This window comes from Capsicum annuum, chromosome 8, assembly GCF_002878395.1.
Source record: "Capsicum annuum cultivar UCD-10X-F1 chromosome 8, UCD10Xv1.1, whole genome shotgun sequence".
NCBI classification, from domain to species: domain Eukaryota; kingdom Viridiplantae; phylum Streptophyta; class Magnoliopsida; order Solanales; family Solanaceae; genus Capsicum; species Capsicum annuum.
This window is the reverse complement of record NC_061118.1, coordinates 81318027-81336688: the sequence shown is the minus strand read 5'-3', so window position 1 is coordinate 81336688 and position 18662 is coordinate 81318027. Positions and strand designations below refer to the sequence as shown.

Sequence of the window (18662 nt, the reverse complement as noted above, 5' to 3'; positions counted from 1 at the left end):
ACCAAATTACCTCCTACTAAAACACAATATCCGGAGGTAGAACGCCTATCAGGGGGTGATCCTGCCCAATCAGCATCTGTGTATCCCATGATATGCTCGTGACCTCAATCCTCAAAGAGTAGTCCTTTACCTGGAGCTGACTTTATATATTGCAGAATACGAACAACTGCATCCCAATGACTATCACAGGGGGAAGTCATAAACTGACTTACAACACTCACAGGAAAGGATATGTCAGGTCTAGTCACGGTGAGATAATTCAACTTTCCAACCAACCACTTATACCTTTAAGGATCACTGAGTGGTTCCCTCTGTCCTGGTAGAAGTTCTGTATTTAGATCCATAAAAGTGTCAATGGGTTTACATCCCATCATTCTCGTCTCCTCAAGAATGTCTAAAGCATACTTGCGTTGAAAAATAACAATACCTGATTTGGACTGAGCAACCTCAATACCTAGAAAATATTTCAGTCTGCCGAGGTCTTTGGTCTGAAAGTGCTGAAAGAGATGTTGCTTCAATTTAGAGATACCATCTTCATCATTTCCGGTGATAACGATATCATCAACATAAACCACCAGATAAATACACAAATTTGGTTGAGAATGTCGATAAAACACTGAGTGATCAGCTCCATTACGAATCATGCCAAACCGTTGAATTACTGTGCTGAATTTTCCAAACCAAGCTCGAAGAAACTGTTTCAGACCATAGAGTGACCTGAGAAATCGACATACAAGGTTACTAGACTCCCCCTGAGCAACAAAACAAGGTGGTTGCTCCATATAAACTTCTTCCTCAAGATCACCATGCAGAAAAGCATTTTTAATATCCAACTGATAAAGAGGCCGATAAAGAACAGCAGCAATGGATAGGAAAAAACGGACAAATGCTGTTTTAGCCACTAGAGAAAAAGTATGACTATAATCAAACCCAAATATTTATGTGTATCCTTTGGCAACAAGGCGAGCCTTAAGCCGATCAACCTGACCGTCTGGACCAACCTTGACCGCATAAATCCAACGGCAACCAACAGTAGATTTACCTGCAAGAAGGAAATAAGCTCCCAAGTACCACTTGCATGTAAAGCAGACATCTCATCTATCATAGCCTGCTTCCATCCTGAATGAGAAGTGCTTCACCTATAGTCTTAGGTGTGGAAATAGATGACAAAGATGATACAAAGGCATAATGGGGTGATGATAAACAATGATAACTTAAGAAAGTATAGTGTGGGTTAGCATTACTAGTGGAACGCATACATTTTTGAAGTGCAACTGATTGGCTAGAAGAAGGCAAGTCCGCAGTAGGAGCAGCGTCCGACGCATAACATGAATCATCTCGGACTAATGGTGGACGCAGACGACGATGATAAGTCAAAAGTGGTGGCACAGTAGCAGGAGACGTAGAAGTAACAGTTTATTCCTTAAAGGTTGGTTCGGGTAAGTCTGGAGATGTGGGTAAGACCAAGGATGGTGCGGGTAAGACTGGAGATACGGGTAAAATCTCAAAGATATCAGGATAATCAGAAGATATATAGTAAGGTCGAGATACAAAAAAGGTGACATCAGCGAAAATACAGTAGCGTCAAAGATCTGGTGAATAACAATAATACCTTTTTGAACTCGAGAGTAACCAAGGAAGACACACTTGAGAGCACGAGGGGCTAATTTATCTTTTTCAGGGGCTAAGTTATGGACAAAACATGTACTCCAAAAGACACGATGGGGGATAGAGTAGAGATGTGAATGTGGAAATAATATAGAATGGGGAACCTTATTTTGAAGGAAAGATGATGGCATTTTATTAATTAGATAACAAGATGTGAGGACAGCATCACCCCAAAATTGCAGCGGAACATGGGATTCAATGAGAAGAGTGCGAGCAGTCCCAAGAAGATGCCTATTTTTTCTTTCTGCTATACCATTCTGCTGAGGGGTGTATGGACAAGATGTCTGGTGAACAATTCCTTGATGAGTCATAAACTCCTGAAACTGAGAGAATAAGTATTCTAAGGCACTGTCACTACGAAAAGTACGAATAGAAACACCAAACTGAGTTTGTATTTCAACACAAAAGCTTTTAAATATAGAAAATATCTCAGAACGATCTTTCATTAAGAAAGCCCAAGTACATCTTGAAAAATCATCAATGAAACTAACAAAATAACGAAAACCAAAAGGTGAACTGACTCTACTAGAACCCCAAACATCAGAATGTACTAATGAGAAAATAAACTCTGAACGACTCTCAATACTACGTGGGAAAGTAGCACGGGTGTGTTTCCCAAGTTGACTCACAATCTAATATGGAAAAACTAGACAAACTAGGCACCATCTTTTGCAGCTTAGATAGACTCGGATGTCCCAAACGTTTGTGAATTAGGTTTGAAGGGTCTGTAACGGAGTATACTGTGAAGGAATTTGAACAGGTAAGATGGTAAAGGCCTTGTGATTCATGTCATGAGCCAATCGGCTATCCCGTACTGCAGTCCTGTATTAAAAAAAAGTCATCAAGAACAACCAGGGGCATAAAGAACAGAGTCTAGAGTGACAGAACATAGGTGTTTGGCTTGTCCAATTCCTTTTGGTTTTGTTCGGATCCCATTGGCTAAAGTAATAGTAGGAAGAGATTGTGAATAAACAATATCAGACAAAAGTGATTCGTTACCAGAAATATGATCAGAAGCACCTGAGTCAACAACCCATAATCCAGGAGTACTAGACTGTGAAACACAAGCAAAAGGATTACCAGCAACAGCAACAGAAGTACTGAGGCTACTTGTGGAGATGTCTGCTTACTTGCTCTATACTGGAGGGACTCCTCATATTCTGTTTGGGCAATATGAGCATTATTGGATGGTCGAGTAGGCTGTGGAGATGTCTGCTTACTTGCTCGATTCTGAAGGAACTCATTATATTCCATCATAACTGGGTGGTGGACCATGTAAATTATGGCATATATCCTAAGTGTGTCTAACTTTATGACAATAATTACACTTCGATCAAGATTTTCCAGAATGACCTCCTCCTCGTCGATTTTCCATAGGCTGATATGTTCGTTTTTCTATGGTTTGAGACGCAAGAATAGAAGAGTCAATAGTGGATGATGAAACTACTTTGTGACTGGGAGGCGCGGCAAAACGAAGCAGACGAGAGAATAACTCATCAATTGTAGGAACCGTAGGACTAGCTAAAATCTGATCACGTACAGCATCATGGTCAGTAGAAAGTCCAGCAAGTGTAAGAACTAAAAACAACATATGTCTATGCACTTGTTGTATTTCTACATCCGCAGTGACGGGCATCAATGTATCAAATTCCTCCATGACTGCTTGTACTTGTCCAAAGTAAGTAGACATATCGGATTCTTATTTCTTCAGGTTGGTCATTCAAGCTATCACATTATAAAAACGAGATATGTCACGAGCCTTTTCCCAAACTAAATAGCACGTCTAGAATGGTTGAAACAAAGGCATCAACTTGGAATAAATAGATCGCCATAACAACAATAACAACAAACCCAGTGTATTCCCACATAGTGAGGTTTGGGAAGGGTAAGATGTACGCAGTCCATACCGCTACCTCCGGAGAAGTAGCAAGGTTGCTTCCGATAGACCCTCGGCTCAAGATAACATAAGTCATCAAAAACGTACACAAAGCATGGAACAATATGGCATGACATAAATACGCCACCTATAAGAGGTAGTAAACAAAGAATAGTAATCAATCGCAATGCAGCATAACAAGAATACTGCACCGGCCAAGTAAAGCCCTATCCTACCTACCGAAAAAGTCACTAGCCTTCTATCCTAATACGCGTCCTCCAGATCTTCCTATCTAGGGTCGTGTCCTCAGTAAGCTATAACTGCTCCATGTCCCGCCTAATCACCTCTCTCCAGTATTTCTTCGGCCTACCCTGCCCTGCCTGAAACCATCCAAAGCAAGCCTCTCACACCTACAAATCGGAGCATCTGTGTCCCTCCTCATCACATGTCCGAACCATCTCAAACGGACCTCCCGCATCTTGTCCTCCACCGAAGCCACACTAACCTTATCCCGAATAGTCTCATTCCGAACCCTGTCCCCCTAGTAAGCCCACACATCTAGCGCAACATCCGCATTTCCACCACCTTCAGTTTTTGAATGTGAGAGTTTTTGACAGGCCAACACTCCGCTCCATACAACATGGACGGACGTACTGCCACCCTATAAAATTTGCCTTTAAGCTTAGGCGGCACCTTCTTATCACACAACACCCCCGAGGCGAGCTTCCACTTCATCCATCCTGCCCCGATCCGATGAGAGACATCCTCGTCAATCTCACCATTCCCCTGAATCATGGCCCCTAGGTACTTGAAACTATCCCTCTTACACACCACCTGAGAATCCAACCTTACTACCACCTCATCCACCTCCCTCAAGACATTAAACTTACATTCCAAATATTCGGTCTTGCTCCTACTTAACCTGAACCTTTTAGATTCAAGGGTCTGTCTCCACAACTCTAATTTATCATTCACACCACCACCCCTCCCCGAGTCTCGTCAATCAAAACCACATCGTCTGCAAAAAGCATACACCAGGGCACCTCGCCTTGGATACGCCGCGTCAACACATCCATAACCAAAGCAAACAAAGACGGGCTAAAAGTAGATCCCTGATGCAATCCTATCAAGACCGGAAAATGTTCTGAATCGCCTCCCGCTGTCTCACCTGGGTCTTAGCTCCAACATACATGTCCTTAATCGCTCTGGTATACACCACCAGGACCCCACTCACCTCTAAGCATCTCCAAAGAACTTTCCTAGGGACTTTTGTCATATGCCTTCTCCAAGTCGATAAACACCATGTGCAGATCCTTCTTCCTTTCCCTGTACTGTTCCACTAGTCTCCGCACTAGGTGAATTGCCTCCGTCGTCGAGCGCCCAGGCATAAATCCAAACTGGTTCTCCGAAATAGATACAATCCTCCTCAACCTCCACTCTACCATTATCTCCCAAATCTTTCATTGTGTGGCTCAATAACTTAATACCCTTATAGTTGTCGCAACTCTGAATGTCACACTTATTCTTATACAAAGGGATCATAGTACTCCATCTCTAGGCCTCAGGCATTTTCGCCGACTTGAAAATGCCGTTGAACAAATCCGTCAACCACCTCAAACCAGCCTCGCCAGAAAACTTTCAAAAATCCACGGGGATCTCATCAAGCCCCATCGCCCTACCCCTTCGCATCCTGCGAACGACCTCTCTGACCTCCTCCACCTTAAAACGTCTACAATAACTAAAATCACGACTCCTCCGAATGCTCCAGCTCACCCAACTCAATAACTCTCTCCCCTTCATCATTCAAAAGCCTATGAAAATACGACTGCCACCTTTTCTTAATATGACCATCCTCCACCAAAATTCAACCATCCTCCCCTTAATGCACTTCACCTGGTCTAGGTCACGGCCCTTTCTCTCTCTAGCCTTAGCCAGTCTAAACAACCCTTTTCCCCTCCTTTCTCTTCTAACCCCGCATACAAGCTCTCAAATGTTGTTGTCTTAGCTGCCATACGGCAAGCTTAGCCTCCTTCCTTGCTAGCTTGTACTCCTCCCTAAAAACTCGTTTCTCTTTATCATCCTTACTCTCAACCAACTTTGCATACGTCCCCTTCTTAGTCTCCACTTTCTTCTTTACTTCATCACTCCACCACCAATCCCCCCGATGGTGCTCGGCCCGGCCGGGCCCTTAGACACACCCAAAACCTCACTAGCAGTCTCCTTGATGCACCTAGCCGCTCTATCCCACCTACCACCTATGTCTCCCCTACGCTCCCATACCCCCATACCAGAACTTCTCCCTTATCTCCCGCGCATTCACCGGTATCAAGCCGCCTCACCTAATTTTTGGTCGGCCCTCCTCACCCTACTCTTCTTACCCTTCTTTATTCCCAAGTCCATCACCAAAGGCCTATGCTGAGTCGAAAGATTCTCACTCGGAATGACCTTACAGTCCTTACACAACCCCCTATCCCCTTTCCTAAGAAGCAAAAAGTCAATTTGGGTCTTGGCTATCGCGCTTCGAAAGATGATCAGGTGATCGTCCTTCTTTGGAAAGCTCGTATTCACCACCACCAGCCCAAAGAACCTCGCAAATTCCAATAGAGTAGCTCCCTCTTCATTTCTCTCCCCAAAACCAAACCCACCATGCACATCGCCAAAGCCTCCCGAAAACGCCCCGATGTGTCCATTAAAATCCCCTGCTACAACAATCTTCTCAGAGCTAGGCACGCCTCTAACCACCTCATCCAAGTCCTTCCAAAACCGCATCTTCTCCTCCCCGCCCAAGTCCACCTACGGCGCATGCACACTACATACGTTCAGGGTAAACCCCTCAAAAACTAACTTAATAGACATCAGCCTATCACTAATCCTCTTTACCTCCACTACCTACCCTCTACGCTCTTCATCTACAAAGATGCCAACTCCATTCCTACGCCTCTCACTTCCAGAGTACCAAAGCTTGTAACCATCCACATTCCTAGCCTTAGACCCTACCCACTTAGTCTCCTGGACACACGCCATATTGATCCTCCTCTTTCTAAGAATCTTTACCAGCTCTATGGACTTCCCCTGGAGAGTCCCTATATTCCAAGACCCAACCCTCAGCCTATCAACTCTAGCAACACGCCCTCCTCGACCGCTTTTAACGCCAGACCTAGCCCCTGCTCCCCCACCTACCTTACTCTCATCGCCCACCCCCAACACCGCCCCCCGCCCCGACCCCGGCCCCGGCCCCTTCGGATATGACCCTATTCTACCATCAACAACCACAGCCACTACACCAAGAAAATAACAACCGCGATAGTAGTAACAACAACAGGGAATACAAAGCAATGACAGGAAAAACAAGGCACACGCGACGTAGATGTAATGAACAAGCAAAAGTCAATCGCACAAATTAGAAGCGTTCAAGAGATTAAATAATCAGGGAAAGTAGACGAGCAGGATAATGCACAGAAATTAAGTCGTCGAAAGTAGCTAAAGTACAAAACACCAGAAGGAAAATACAAAGCAACAACAGGAAACAAGGCACACGCAAAGCAGATGGGATAAGCAAGAAAAAGTCAATCCCACAAATTACAAATTCAAGAGAATTCAATAGATGTAAAGAAATGAAATAAGCAGTAAAGGTAGAAAGAACAAGACAAAAACAATACAACGTAACTAAACGAAGTAACTAAAAGAAATCAGTGGTTTAGATGTCACCGATATAGTCCCGTGTGTTGTTGGTTAGGTTTCGGTAAAGGGGTCACCTGATCAAGCCCGCCAGTGCATCGTCGGAGTGAATCTGCTTTACCAATGCTGCCACTCTTACCCTTCTTCGGAAACGAGTCGAGCCGGCGGAACCGTAAGGTCGCCTGCGATAGCCGTGTCTAGGAGGCAGAGGGAGAAAGGAGAGAGAAGGGAGTAGAGACGGGAATGGGGAGATTTGGGGGTAGAGAGAGAGCCCTTACCTGTTACCGGCGTAGCTACGTCGTCGCCGGAGACAGCGCCGACCGTTGGAGGTCAATGACGTAGGGGTAGGAGTGGCTGGGGTCAGTGAACGTTATGATAGAGAGAGAGAGTCAAAAGAGCAATACTGAATTATTCAATCAATAGATCGCCATAAGAGACTACATAATTAAGCGTCAACTTTCTCCCATTGCTCTTTAGTTTTCGCATCTTCCGTGCCAGACTTTCCCTTTTCATCTACCATACTAGCCTTGTTCGTTAAGTGATCTTGGACACCTTGACCTTTGCACCACAACTCAACCGAGGAAGCCAAGGCTAAATAATTTGAACTTCCCATTAAAGGTTCGGAAATGATCATAGGGCTTGAACATCCAATTCCACTATTTTTGGAGCCAAAGATATCATGCCCGAAAGACATCTTGGGAATTTAACTTGAAAACCCCAAGAAATGGTTGCCACTGGAAACAGAAAACAGAAGATAGTTACCAGAAATATTATGAAGTCGCCGGGATTTAGGTTCCGGCGATCGGAATCTGGAAAAGAATATATGGTCGGAGTAGGAATAGACCGGCGACCCCAACAGAAGAAAGAAAAACTCGAAAATTTGACCGGAGACAGTCTCACGCGCCGGCGCGTGAAGTAGATCTCGCCAGAATTTTGAGATTCCGGCTGGCACGTGGAGGCACGTGGATGGTACATTTCCGACGGTTTTGGTTGGGTTTCAGTCGCCTGATCTTTCCGATCCTCTTGGTGGTGGTGTATTTTTCACACAACCCACAAAATTAAATTTGACGAAAAAACAATCACCGGAATTGACGTGACTGAGTTATTATTTATTTTTATTTTTTTTTCTGATGTTTCTCACCAATTCTCTGATACCATGTGAGAATTAATAGAGAAAATATTATTGAAATTGTGTGTGTACATAATTACAACGAGAACCTATTTATAGACACTATAGTACAATCCTTTTCCAAGTAGGATTTTGCATATATTATTCCTATTTCTACTCATATTCTAACAATAACCAAGGATATTAAATAGATTACCTTCAAAACTTCATTTATTTCGGCAATGATAAAGTCAAAAATAGCAGTCCTCTCTGACTCAAAAGCATGCCAATGAATAAGGCACCTGTAGATGACACAAGCAGCAAATGGCTTTCCATCTTTAAACCCCAAATTCTCTTTGATACACCTTGAAAGAATTTCACAGTTCTCCTGCAAGAGAGAATTCACCTTAAAGCAGCATAAACTAGAGCCACCATTACTTAACCGTTTGCACTAGGTGTTTAACAAAATTAAAGTTGGAGTGGGCGGATGGTGAGTAAAGCAAGGGGACTCATCACTTTTCCCTCACATGGGAAATCTACGTTGCACGGACTCTGCACTTCCGATGCAGCACCCGTGTCGGATTCTCCAAATATACACTAGTTTTAGTGAATCCAACACGCGCCCATTAACATATTTGAAGAGTCCGAACAACATAGGGGGGAATTCATTCTTTTATTTGCATTGTTTTACAACTTGAAGGAAAGTACATGAGATGCATCCTCTTTAATCCTAGTCTACTACATGATGCTAAGTATCTTTCATCACTCACAGTCCCTGTTTTCTGACACTTTGCACACACTATGCCCAACAGTGATAAGCAAGCAATCATGGCAAATAAGAAAATCAATCATCACTGTTTGGAAACAGAAAGCAACCTGCTGCCTTTCACTGGTCAACTTAGCTCTACGTGAATCAGAAAATCCTTGAGCAAGAGGCAGCATCATTTTTGTTGGGGTGGGAGATTCCTAAACAAACAAACCACAATCGTCAGAGATCAAGAAATAGAAAAATTGAACTATGTACTAAAAATACGACAGCAAAAATAGGTACATACAAATGAAGGTCTACTACGATCAGCAGAGGGTAGAGCAAGTGCACCAGAGAATTTCTGCACAACGGGCACAAAAGGTTATTAAATCTAGAGGTAAGGAATGCGAGGAAGAATTGTCCACCATGGATTATATATTGCAAATTAATAAATTACAGCTTACATCGATAAAAGGCTTGGTAAAACCTGCACGGTTACTTCTCGGAGTTGCACTCAATGCTTTCTGTCGGAGGATATGAATTTCATCCTCTGAATTTGAGAGCTTCTCCTCCATACTAATATAGAAAAGATACATGAGTTTTAAAACAACCGAAAATCAGACAGTTGATAAAAAGTCTATTGTAGCAGCACAAGAAATGCATGTAGAGAGACAGAAAATCTATATTTCTAACAAACTTAACAGATATTGTTCCATTTCCTAAAATATCTATAAAGTTTTACCAACAAAAAGAAGCAGAAGACTAACTATGTGATGAGATTGCCCAAGCAACTCCTCTTTGATTTTATTTAAAACTTACCTTTTTAAGTTCTGTTGGAGCTGTGAACATGTTTGTTCAACTGCTCTCAACTTGGCAATTGTGTCGGTAGACTCTTCTATACTCTTTAGTAGCTCATGCTCCAATGCGGAGTTCTTCTCTTCCAAGATGCTCAAAGAACTCTGCAAAGCATACCAAAAATAAGTAACCAGAGTTTCAAGTCTTTGGGCATTCTTATAGGCTTAAAATTATTAAAGAGCATCCTTTCTGCTCTAAAGCAAAGGCAATTAGCAAGACAGGCAACCTTTAAAGTCGTTGAATACAAAAACAAGCAAGTAGTCTAGAAGCAGTACTTTGTCAACTTATTTAATCAGTTAACAACATCAAAATTCCCAATCTAATCCCTCAAGTGGGGTCTCAGGAGGTAGTGTGTAAATAATGCCAAATGTCGGCTAATCAGGAAACATATGATTATCTGATCTAGAAGTTAAAGAAAATTTTCTCGTGGTTATAGAAACCTTAAAAACATCCACCCACCAAAATGCAGATACCCCTGCCCCATAGAAAATAACTGAAAATAAAGAACAAAGGCAAATATTTTTTCTTAATAACCAAGAAATCCCCGAGGCCAATGGCACATGGTTTGAAACTCACTGAATAATCAGCCCGTTCCTCTACCATTCTCCATTTAAATGCTAAGCTTTTGTCTACTGCAAGGTTCGAACCTTTGGCATGCGCCTAATCCACACATCAGGCATTGCAATCTTACCATTGGACCAAAACCCTCACTAGGGAGAAGAAGAAAGGCAAATATAACTCCTCTGTTAACACTAAAAAATTTTGATACCTTACAAAGCTCTTAGAAGCAACATGTTAGCAAACCAGCACTCTTACCATCACTAGATAAATAGTACATCATATAGTTCTAAGCTTATAATCTCTAAAAATCTATGCAGGCTTATAGGAAAATTTAGCACAATGAATTAAAAACACACATAGATGACAACAATTAGTTGAGATTAAGGGTCAGTCATGTTAGTATGTGTTTTTTCTTTATAACCAAAAAATCCTCGAGGGCCAGTGACACATGGCTCGGAAGTTGGTGGATAGTTGGCCCACCCCTCTACCCTTCTCCACTTAGATATAAGGCTTTTCGCTGCCACAGAATTCAAACCTGTGATGTGAACCTAACTCACACATCATAAGATCCACTCTTACCACTAGGCCAAAGACCTCAGGGATTGTATGCTAGTAGAGTATGTTGAGAATTCTAGTGCTAAGTCTAAATATTTAAATATTGAATTGAGATATGTGTAAACGGAGCGACATGGATCATGAGGATTTATATAGCGGACCACAAACGGTTTGAGATTGAAATGCAGTTGTTGCTGCTATATAGTCCTACACCCATACACTTTCTGGCTAATTAAGATCCATGAGATATAATAACAGCTTTCCCATTCTAGAGAGTTAGAGTGGGAATATTAGGTCAAGATGCATCAAGTAGTTCAAGAAAGAGAGATGCTTAAAAGATGCTAGCAACATCTAGAACTAAATATCCACAACGGAATCAATCATCAAATTTAAAAATGAGTGTAATCAGAGTTGAATGCAAACAAATACAGAAAAATCACAGTGATATGACCTTCAGAAATGTATTTTCATTTCTTAACTCAGTCACTGAAAAAATTTCTCTTTCCAAAGCAGCATTCTCCTTCATGTGTAATTCCAGCTGTCTCTGGAGCACGGCATTCTTATTGACCTCATTGACTGCAGCCAGCTTCGCAGCATCTAACTCGAGGACTAAAGATTCTAGAGTCTTGTGAAGTTTCGAAATTTCCACTAATTTAGCCTCCTCATTTGATAACTGCATCACAATGGTCAAACAATAATTGGTTCAATTAGCGAGCAAAATATGGTAAATTTGCGAAAAAATAAGTACCGAACAAAAAAAAACATTTACATATAAGTTAACTATTGGACCAGTACCCGTAATTTTTTTTCTAATTGCAACCTCCAAGTAAGATCCTCCAATTGCCTTTCAAGTTTGGTTTTTGCTAAACGGAGGGCACCAGCTTCATTAGCTTCCTGTACAAGTGAAAAAAATGAAGTGTCAACTCTTCAGAAAAAATATCAGATGAACAACAGGAAAATTAGGGGAATAAAAATTCATCTGCAGAAACCTGAAACGTCAATTTCTTAATATCTGTAAAGAATGCCAAACCCACGGGATTGAATCAATATTGAAAAGATTCTATAGTGGCAATATTCAACTAAAGCATATAAAAGGGATTTGCTTGCATCTCTCTACAACATTAGTTACTGTATCTCATTTTTGATGGGGCAAGAGAATTATATAGAATCTCAAGCAAAATCAGTAAAAGAAAGAGCATCAATTTCTTAAAGTTACTGCAAGCAAAAATAAGATGCGAATTGAAATATCCCTACGTAAAAGTGTACATCTATTTTCATGGGGAACATTGATTTAGCATAGATTATTTTATGGTATAAAAAGAAAATTATGCAACAAAATAAAGATGATCTGACAAATGAAAACTACAACCCTGATACAGAAGTCTTTTTAAATGTGAACAGTCTTGACCTGAATCATACATAAAAGGCAACAGATGACAGCATTTATCACTTGGCTGCTAAAGTCTACTGTTTATCACTTACCTCCACTCTCAGAACTTCGTAACTAACATCTAAAGCACTGAAAATTTGTGTCATAGAAGGCTTCGGATGGACATATTCTGGCATTTTTCTCATGCCTTATACAAGCACAAAGTTGGGGAAAATTACTCTAGACTTAAATCTCATGAACAATAGGCTAATTTGCATGGTCACTAATAATGGAAGGCTAATCGTTGTCAGGTCTTCGTATACAGCATTGCATTTTGAGCAGATGCAATCATAAGCTACTTTTGAATAAAAGCAGACCGACTACCAAATAGTGGCAGGCTAAGGTTGTCCAGTCTTCGTATTACAGCATTGCACTTTCAGCAGATGCAGTCATAAGCTTCGTTAGACTAAAAGCAGCACACAATCAGCGAGAACAATAATTAACTCCATGAAGATATTCAACATCCAGCTACTACATTTCCATGCTTCCTAGCCACGTTTATCACATTTTTGTCCCTCATACAATAAAAATAACTCCATCAATTGGAGAAATTTCACGTAGAGATTGTCGGTAAACACCAACCTACACATTAAAAACCGAAGTACCATCTTTCTCACCTGTTTGAGCCTTCTGAACTCCCTTCTTGCCAATTTTCGCCTCCAAAGACATTGAATTGCAATAATATTGTATTGACGATGACGAAAAGCAGAGCGGAACTTGCACATTCTCCAATGTGCCTATGCAGTAGCAGAAATAATATCATGCATTATCTTAGAACAATTTCTACTTCGTTTCATTTTTTTTCTTTGTGTGCGTGTGCGTGGGGTGGGGGGGGGCCAAGCAAACACTACCACTCACCTGAATGATAGTAGCAGCCTTATTCTCCTTCCTAAGTAAGAACTTCCGTCGAGCAGCAAAACCACGACTGTAGGACTGTATCAGCAGTGAAGAAGCATGAAGTTGCAAATAAGCATTCCTCAGGACCCACTGTCGCACATATTTTTGGATTATGATGGCAGCCGATTCTTCCTGCAGTACAGCATATATATTACGAGCAAGATAACCTGCAAAAAGAAGGTAATGTTTTCAAGCCACACTTAGTGCTCAAACAAAATAAAGATGCAGGGAAAGCCACCTGACATTAGCATTAGAACACATAAAACATACAACTATAAGCAAATAAATACACATAAGTAAAACCACACGCTGTTAAAACCATACTGGAGACTTCATCATGTTTCAGATATGATAAGTATGATGTACTTTTTTCCCAGAGCCAATTACTAGCAACACACACACACATATATATATATATAAAAGAAAACATGATAATCTATTATTTTTTAAGTAAAGCTGCTTCAATCTAAAATATCAGAGCACATCACTTCAGCTTTATCAGAAGGAAATATGCTATTAATTGTTGCATATATTTTCATTAAACAGGACACAGAACAAGAATGGAGAAACAAACAGGTTAAGACAAGTGAATGATGTGCACACTCAAGCTACAATAATATGACTGAATTTTACCAAAGGGAAAGCGGAAAACAAATCAGGTTGAGTAGAAAATGCCTCAGCCCTTTGGCTGCATGTGGCTTCACTTTATAGTATGATCACACATCATTTCCAATGTAACAAACTGTAGAATATTGGTAGATGGAAGATATGTTAATCCTAGAATCTGCCTGAGAGATATTAGACAGAAAGGACCTCCACAGCCTAATTACATCACCTAGAAAGATGAATCGTGTTTGCTTATTCCAATAACATTTGCATTTTGCATGGTTTTGGAAAAAAAAGGTTTGTATAACAAATGTTGGAAATCAAGAGTGCAAGAAAAGGTCTTGCGACCTAATTAAATTTCTGCAAGAACAAAACAGATATTAGAATTTCCTGCTTCTAGAATTCCAGATATACTAGCATCAGGCAAAATGTTAACAGTTTAAACTGAAGTTTTTTGATCCCATTAATGAAAAAGAGTTGAACCAGAAAAGTTATGAGAAATCTAAGAGGTAACAAAGCCTAAGGTACAAACCAATTGATGAATATAAAGACTCGTAATATAAAAACAATAATACATCAGATTACTTCTAGACAAAGTTTTGTTCCCCAGAAAAAGAAAAAAAAACAAGAACCAAAAAGTAGTGGATAAGGGGAAACCAAGGCCATAACTTATTTTTATTAGACTAGATTAGAAACTAACAATATACTCCCCTTCATCCCGATTTATGTGACACTCTTTCCTTTTTATCCGTCCCCAAAAGAATTGACACTTCTCTTTATTAAGTAACAATTTAATTTAAAAGTACCTACCTTACCCTTAGTGAGATGAGATGATTTTTAGCCACACAAATATTTATGGTTTATTTTAGACGACAAATTTCAAAAGTCTTCCTTTGTTTCTTGAATTTTCTTCCTAATCAAACACCTTCACAAAAGGGATTCCTATAAAAGAGATTTTTTAACATCTCTTTCAATCAAAAATAAGAAGTTTAAACTAGGAATTTTTAACATCTCTTTCAATCAAAAATAAGAAGTTTAAACTAGGAATGGGTAGAGCGTAACATCATTCCCTTCTGAGCTACAGATATGAGCAAAAGCACACAAGCAAAGCAAACTATAACAGCAGTAATAGACGCACAAATTTCTTTTTGAGGATATCAGACAACTATGCACTATTTTGGACAAAGAATAATTTTGCAGTAAGTCATTATACAGATAGAACGGACCTCTGCAGAAAGTCTGTAGATGAATTGCAGCCATTCGATTTGAGATGAAATCCCTGCGCGCAAGAAATGTCCGTAGCCGACTTTGTATTTGCTTTACAGAAGAGTCCAAAATCTCAGCACGTCGTGAGTCTAAAATACCAATTTGGCCAGCCCTAAGGAATATTTTTGTTTTCCCCAACTGCAGAAATGAAAACCATGACATTACTTCAAGAAACTCAAAGCAGAAAATAACAAACTTAGATTTACAACTGCTAGAGCATCAAACTTTCAAAAGTTTGTCCTAAAGCTTCTTACAGCAACCTGATAATTCCCAAGCTTGAGTTTCTGCAGTATTTTCTCTGTGATGGTTTTCTCATCATTACTGGACACAGAAAAAAAGTTACAGATCAAACAAAGTGTAATAAGATGCAAAAGTGACATACAGTGCAGGACGGGACCAAAACAAGATTGTTGTTTTTGAAGGATAACAACAAACCCAGTGTATTCCCACATAATAATAATAATTGGGCTAAACATCTTTCATAACAAAGACCCCTTCAATTACAAGAGTGGTTCTTGCAGAAAGAGTAATTGTAAAGAAATCATCATGTACTTTACTACCTTTTGTCTTGATGTGTACTTGGGCATGTTTATTTTTGGAGTTATAAATAGCGGTGTTCGGACAAGCCTGCATGGACGTCGACTATTCCACCATATACTTGCATCCTCTCACCAAAGGAGTTACTCGATATCTCTGGTCAACAAGGCTCAAACAGGAGGGAAGAAATCATCTAATTTTTCCTTTTATCCCTACATTGAAATTTTTTTGTGTATACTTGAAGTATCTTGCTTTGGGTATTATTGAGTATGTTAATTTCTAGTATATCTTCTTGTTTTATTACTATTCCTTATCTTATCTTAGATTGCTTTATTTTGAGAGGTGGGGGATCTATCGGAAACAACCTCTCTATCTCACGTTGAGGTAGTGGTATGGAGTGCGTACACTTACCCTCCCTAGACCCCACTTGGTGGGAATATACTGGGTATGTTGTTGTTGTTGTATCCCTCCGTTGGAATTTGAACCCAAATATCCTATGATTTTCATTCAAACTTTATCGACCACTATGACTCACCCTTGGATGCAAATTGGGAATGTGCTTGAGTGGATATCCGAGGTCTTTCCCTGGTCTTGCAAGAATGCCATCCCCTCTAAGGAAGGCTTCTACCAGTAGTTTGATTGCTTCTTTCTTTTATTCTTTTGAAGATTACTGATGTCAGAACACCCATGTAATTTATTCATCCAACCAACTTAGTTTTAGGATAAGAATGTGTTGTATTTCAGAATCGTGGAATTTTTCATGATAGGAAAAGAGCAATATCAAAAAATCTTTCTTATGCTTGTTTAAATTTGTCCCCTGTCCTTTGTCTTGAGCCGAGGGTCCATCGGAAACAGTCTCTCTACTTCTTTAGAGGTAGTGGTATGGACTGCACGATGTGAAAAATACTGGGTTTGTTGTTGTTGCAGTGTATTCCCACAAAGTGGGGTCTGGGGGGTTAAGATGTACGCAGTCTATACCACTACTTCAAGAGAAGTAGAAAGGCTGTTTCCGATAGACCCCCGGCTCAAGACAAGGAATAATAAACAAATACTTAATAAAGCATGGAACAAGATGTCAAGACATAAATACGCCACCCACAAGGAATAATAAATAAAGAATAGTAAACAAATTCGTAATAAAGCATGCAAAAAAATGTCCTAGCAAGAATAATACACCTACCAAGTAATGCCATACTCCAACGACTCAAACTGGCACTAGCCTTCTATCCTAATCCGCGTCCTCCAGATCTTTCTATCTAGGGTCATGTCCTCAGTGAGCTGTAACTACTTCATGTCCCGTCTGATCACCTCTCTCCAGTATTTCTTCGCCCTACCCCTACCCCGCCTGAAACCATCCGAAGCAAGGTTCTCACACCTACGAACCGGGCCATCCGTGCCCCTCACATGTCCGAACCATCTCAATCGGATTTCCCGCATCTTGTCCTCCACCGAAGCCACTCCAACCTTTTCTCGAATAGTCTCATTTCAAACTCTATCACTCCTATTAAGCCCACACATCCAACGCAACATCCGCATTTCCGCGACCTTCAATTTTTGAATGTGAGAGTTCTTGACTAGCCAACATTCCGCTCCATACAACATGGCCAGACGGACTGCCACCCTGTAGAATTTACCTTTAAGCATAGGCGGCACCTTCCTCTCACTCAACCACCCCGAGGCGAGCTTGCCCCAATACGGTGGGAAACATCCTCGTCAATCTCACCATTCTCCTGAATCATGGACCCAAAATACTTGAAACTATCTCTCTTACACACCGTCTGGGAATCCAACCTTACTACCACCTCGTCTTCCTGCCTCACGTCATTAAACTTGCATTCCAAATATTCTGTCTTGCTCCTGCTCAATCTGAACCCTTTAGACTCAAGGGTTTGTCTCCACACCTCTAATTTATCATTCACACACCCCCGCATCTCATCAATCAAAACTACATCATCTGCAAAAGCATACATCAAGGCACCTCTCCTTGAAGGATATAGTTACTAAAACATTCAGCTGACATTCTCCTGCATCTTTAACTAGAGTTTTTCTTTGAAAAACAGCTTCGCCCAGCATAATCACAACAATCAAATAGTTCCTTCTTTTAACGAGCACTGATTAGGACAAATATATAATGCCACCTGTATAGATCTTCAAAAATAGAGACTTATCACACCAAAACATCTGCCACAAAGAACTGTATATGGAAAAGGGCACTTCATTACATAAGCCCGAAGGACGACAATCATATCTCATTACCAAAACCCTAAGGACGGCAGTCATATCTCATTACCAAAACCTGAAGGACGACAGTCATATCTTTAGATATTGATATACTGCAGATTGCAAAATCAGTTATATATTGATCATGTATAGACATACAACAACTAAACACAGTTGAGTAGCCATATGCACCAAATAAGTTGCTTGGATTCTTCAAAAATGCCAACGGGTGGGTGTCGAATTCGCCAAAGCTAGTGTATTTTTGGAGAATCCGACACGGATGCGGCATCGGAAGTGAAGAGTCCGCGCAACTTAGGCACCAACATATGTTGTTAAGCTTAATCTCATCATTCAACTTTGTTCATAAAAACTTTTTATGTTGCCCTAATTACTATTAGTCAAATTAATTTCATGCTTTATACCAGCCTTTAAAAGAATCCAAACAGGGCCCCTTCTTTCCTATGTTAAAGGAGACAACGCTAGAACTAAATTATCAAAGCACCGGCAAATACATGCTTCAATCTTGACAAACTAAGGCAGACCATAACACTGTCCAGTTAAGCCAGTAAATGCTCTTATACAACTTCAGATAGTAATTGACAAATATAAAGTGGGTGCCAAACCAATGCTTGAAGATTGCCCAAACAGAAAGCTAAAC

The 18662-nt window shown here is 40.5% G+C and overlaps 1 protein-coding gene across 8 annotated transcripts in view; it reads right to left on the bottom strand.

Annotated features, from left to right (window-relative positions):
* LOC107838946 (myosin-15) overlaps positions 1-18662 on the bottom strand; it is a 100546-nt gene that overhangs the window by 40397 nt on the left and 41487 nt on the right. For 7 of the 8 annotated variants that reach the window (XR_001664915.2, XR_007044082.1, XM_047395727.1 and 4 more), the window contains exons 18-28: positions 15502-15568; positions 15208-15385; positions 13337-13542; positions 13096-13215; positions 11845-11943; positions 11501-11722; positions 9898-10037; positions 9543-9654; positions 9386-9439; positions 9207-9296; positions 8548-8718 (exon numbers count right to left, since the gene is read on the bottom strand). Coding sequence is in view for 6 of the 8 variants with exons in the window: in XM_047395727.1 (XP_047251683.1) it covers positions 8548-8718; positions 9207-9296; positions 9386-9439; positions 9543-9654; positions 9898-10037; positions 11501-11722; positions 11845-11943; positions 13096-13215; positions 13337-13542; positions 15208-15385; positions 15502-15568 (1459 nt within the window). In the remaining 2 variants the exon portion in view is untranslated. The remainder of the gene's footprint in view (positions 1-8547; positions 8719-9206; positions 9297-9385; positions 9440-9542; positions 9655-9897; positions 10038-11500; positions 11723-11844; positions 11944-13095; positions 13216-13336; positions 13543-15207; positions 15386-15501; positions 15569-18662) is intronic. The other variant, XM_016682238.2, reaches the window with a different exon arrangement.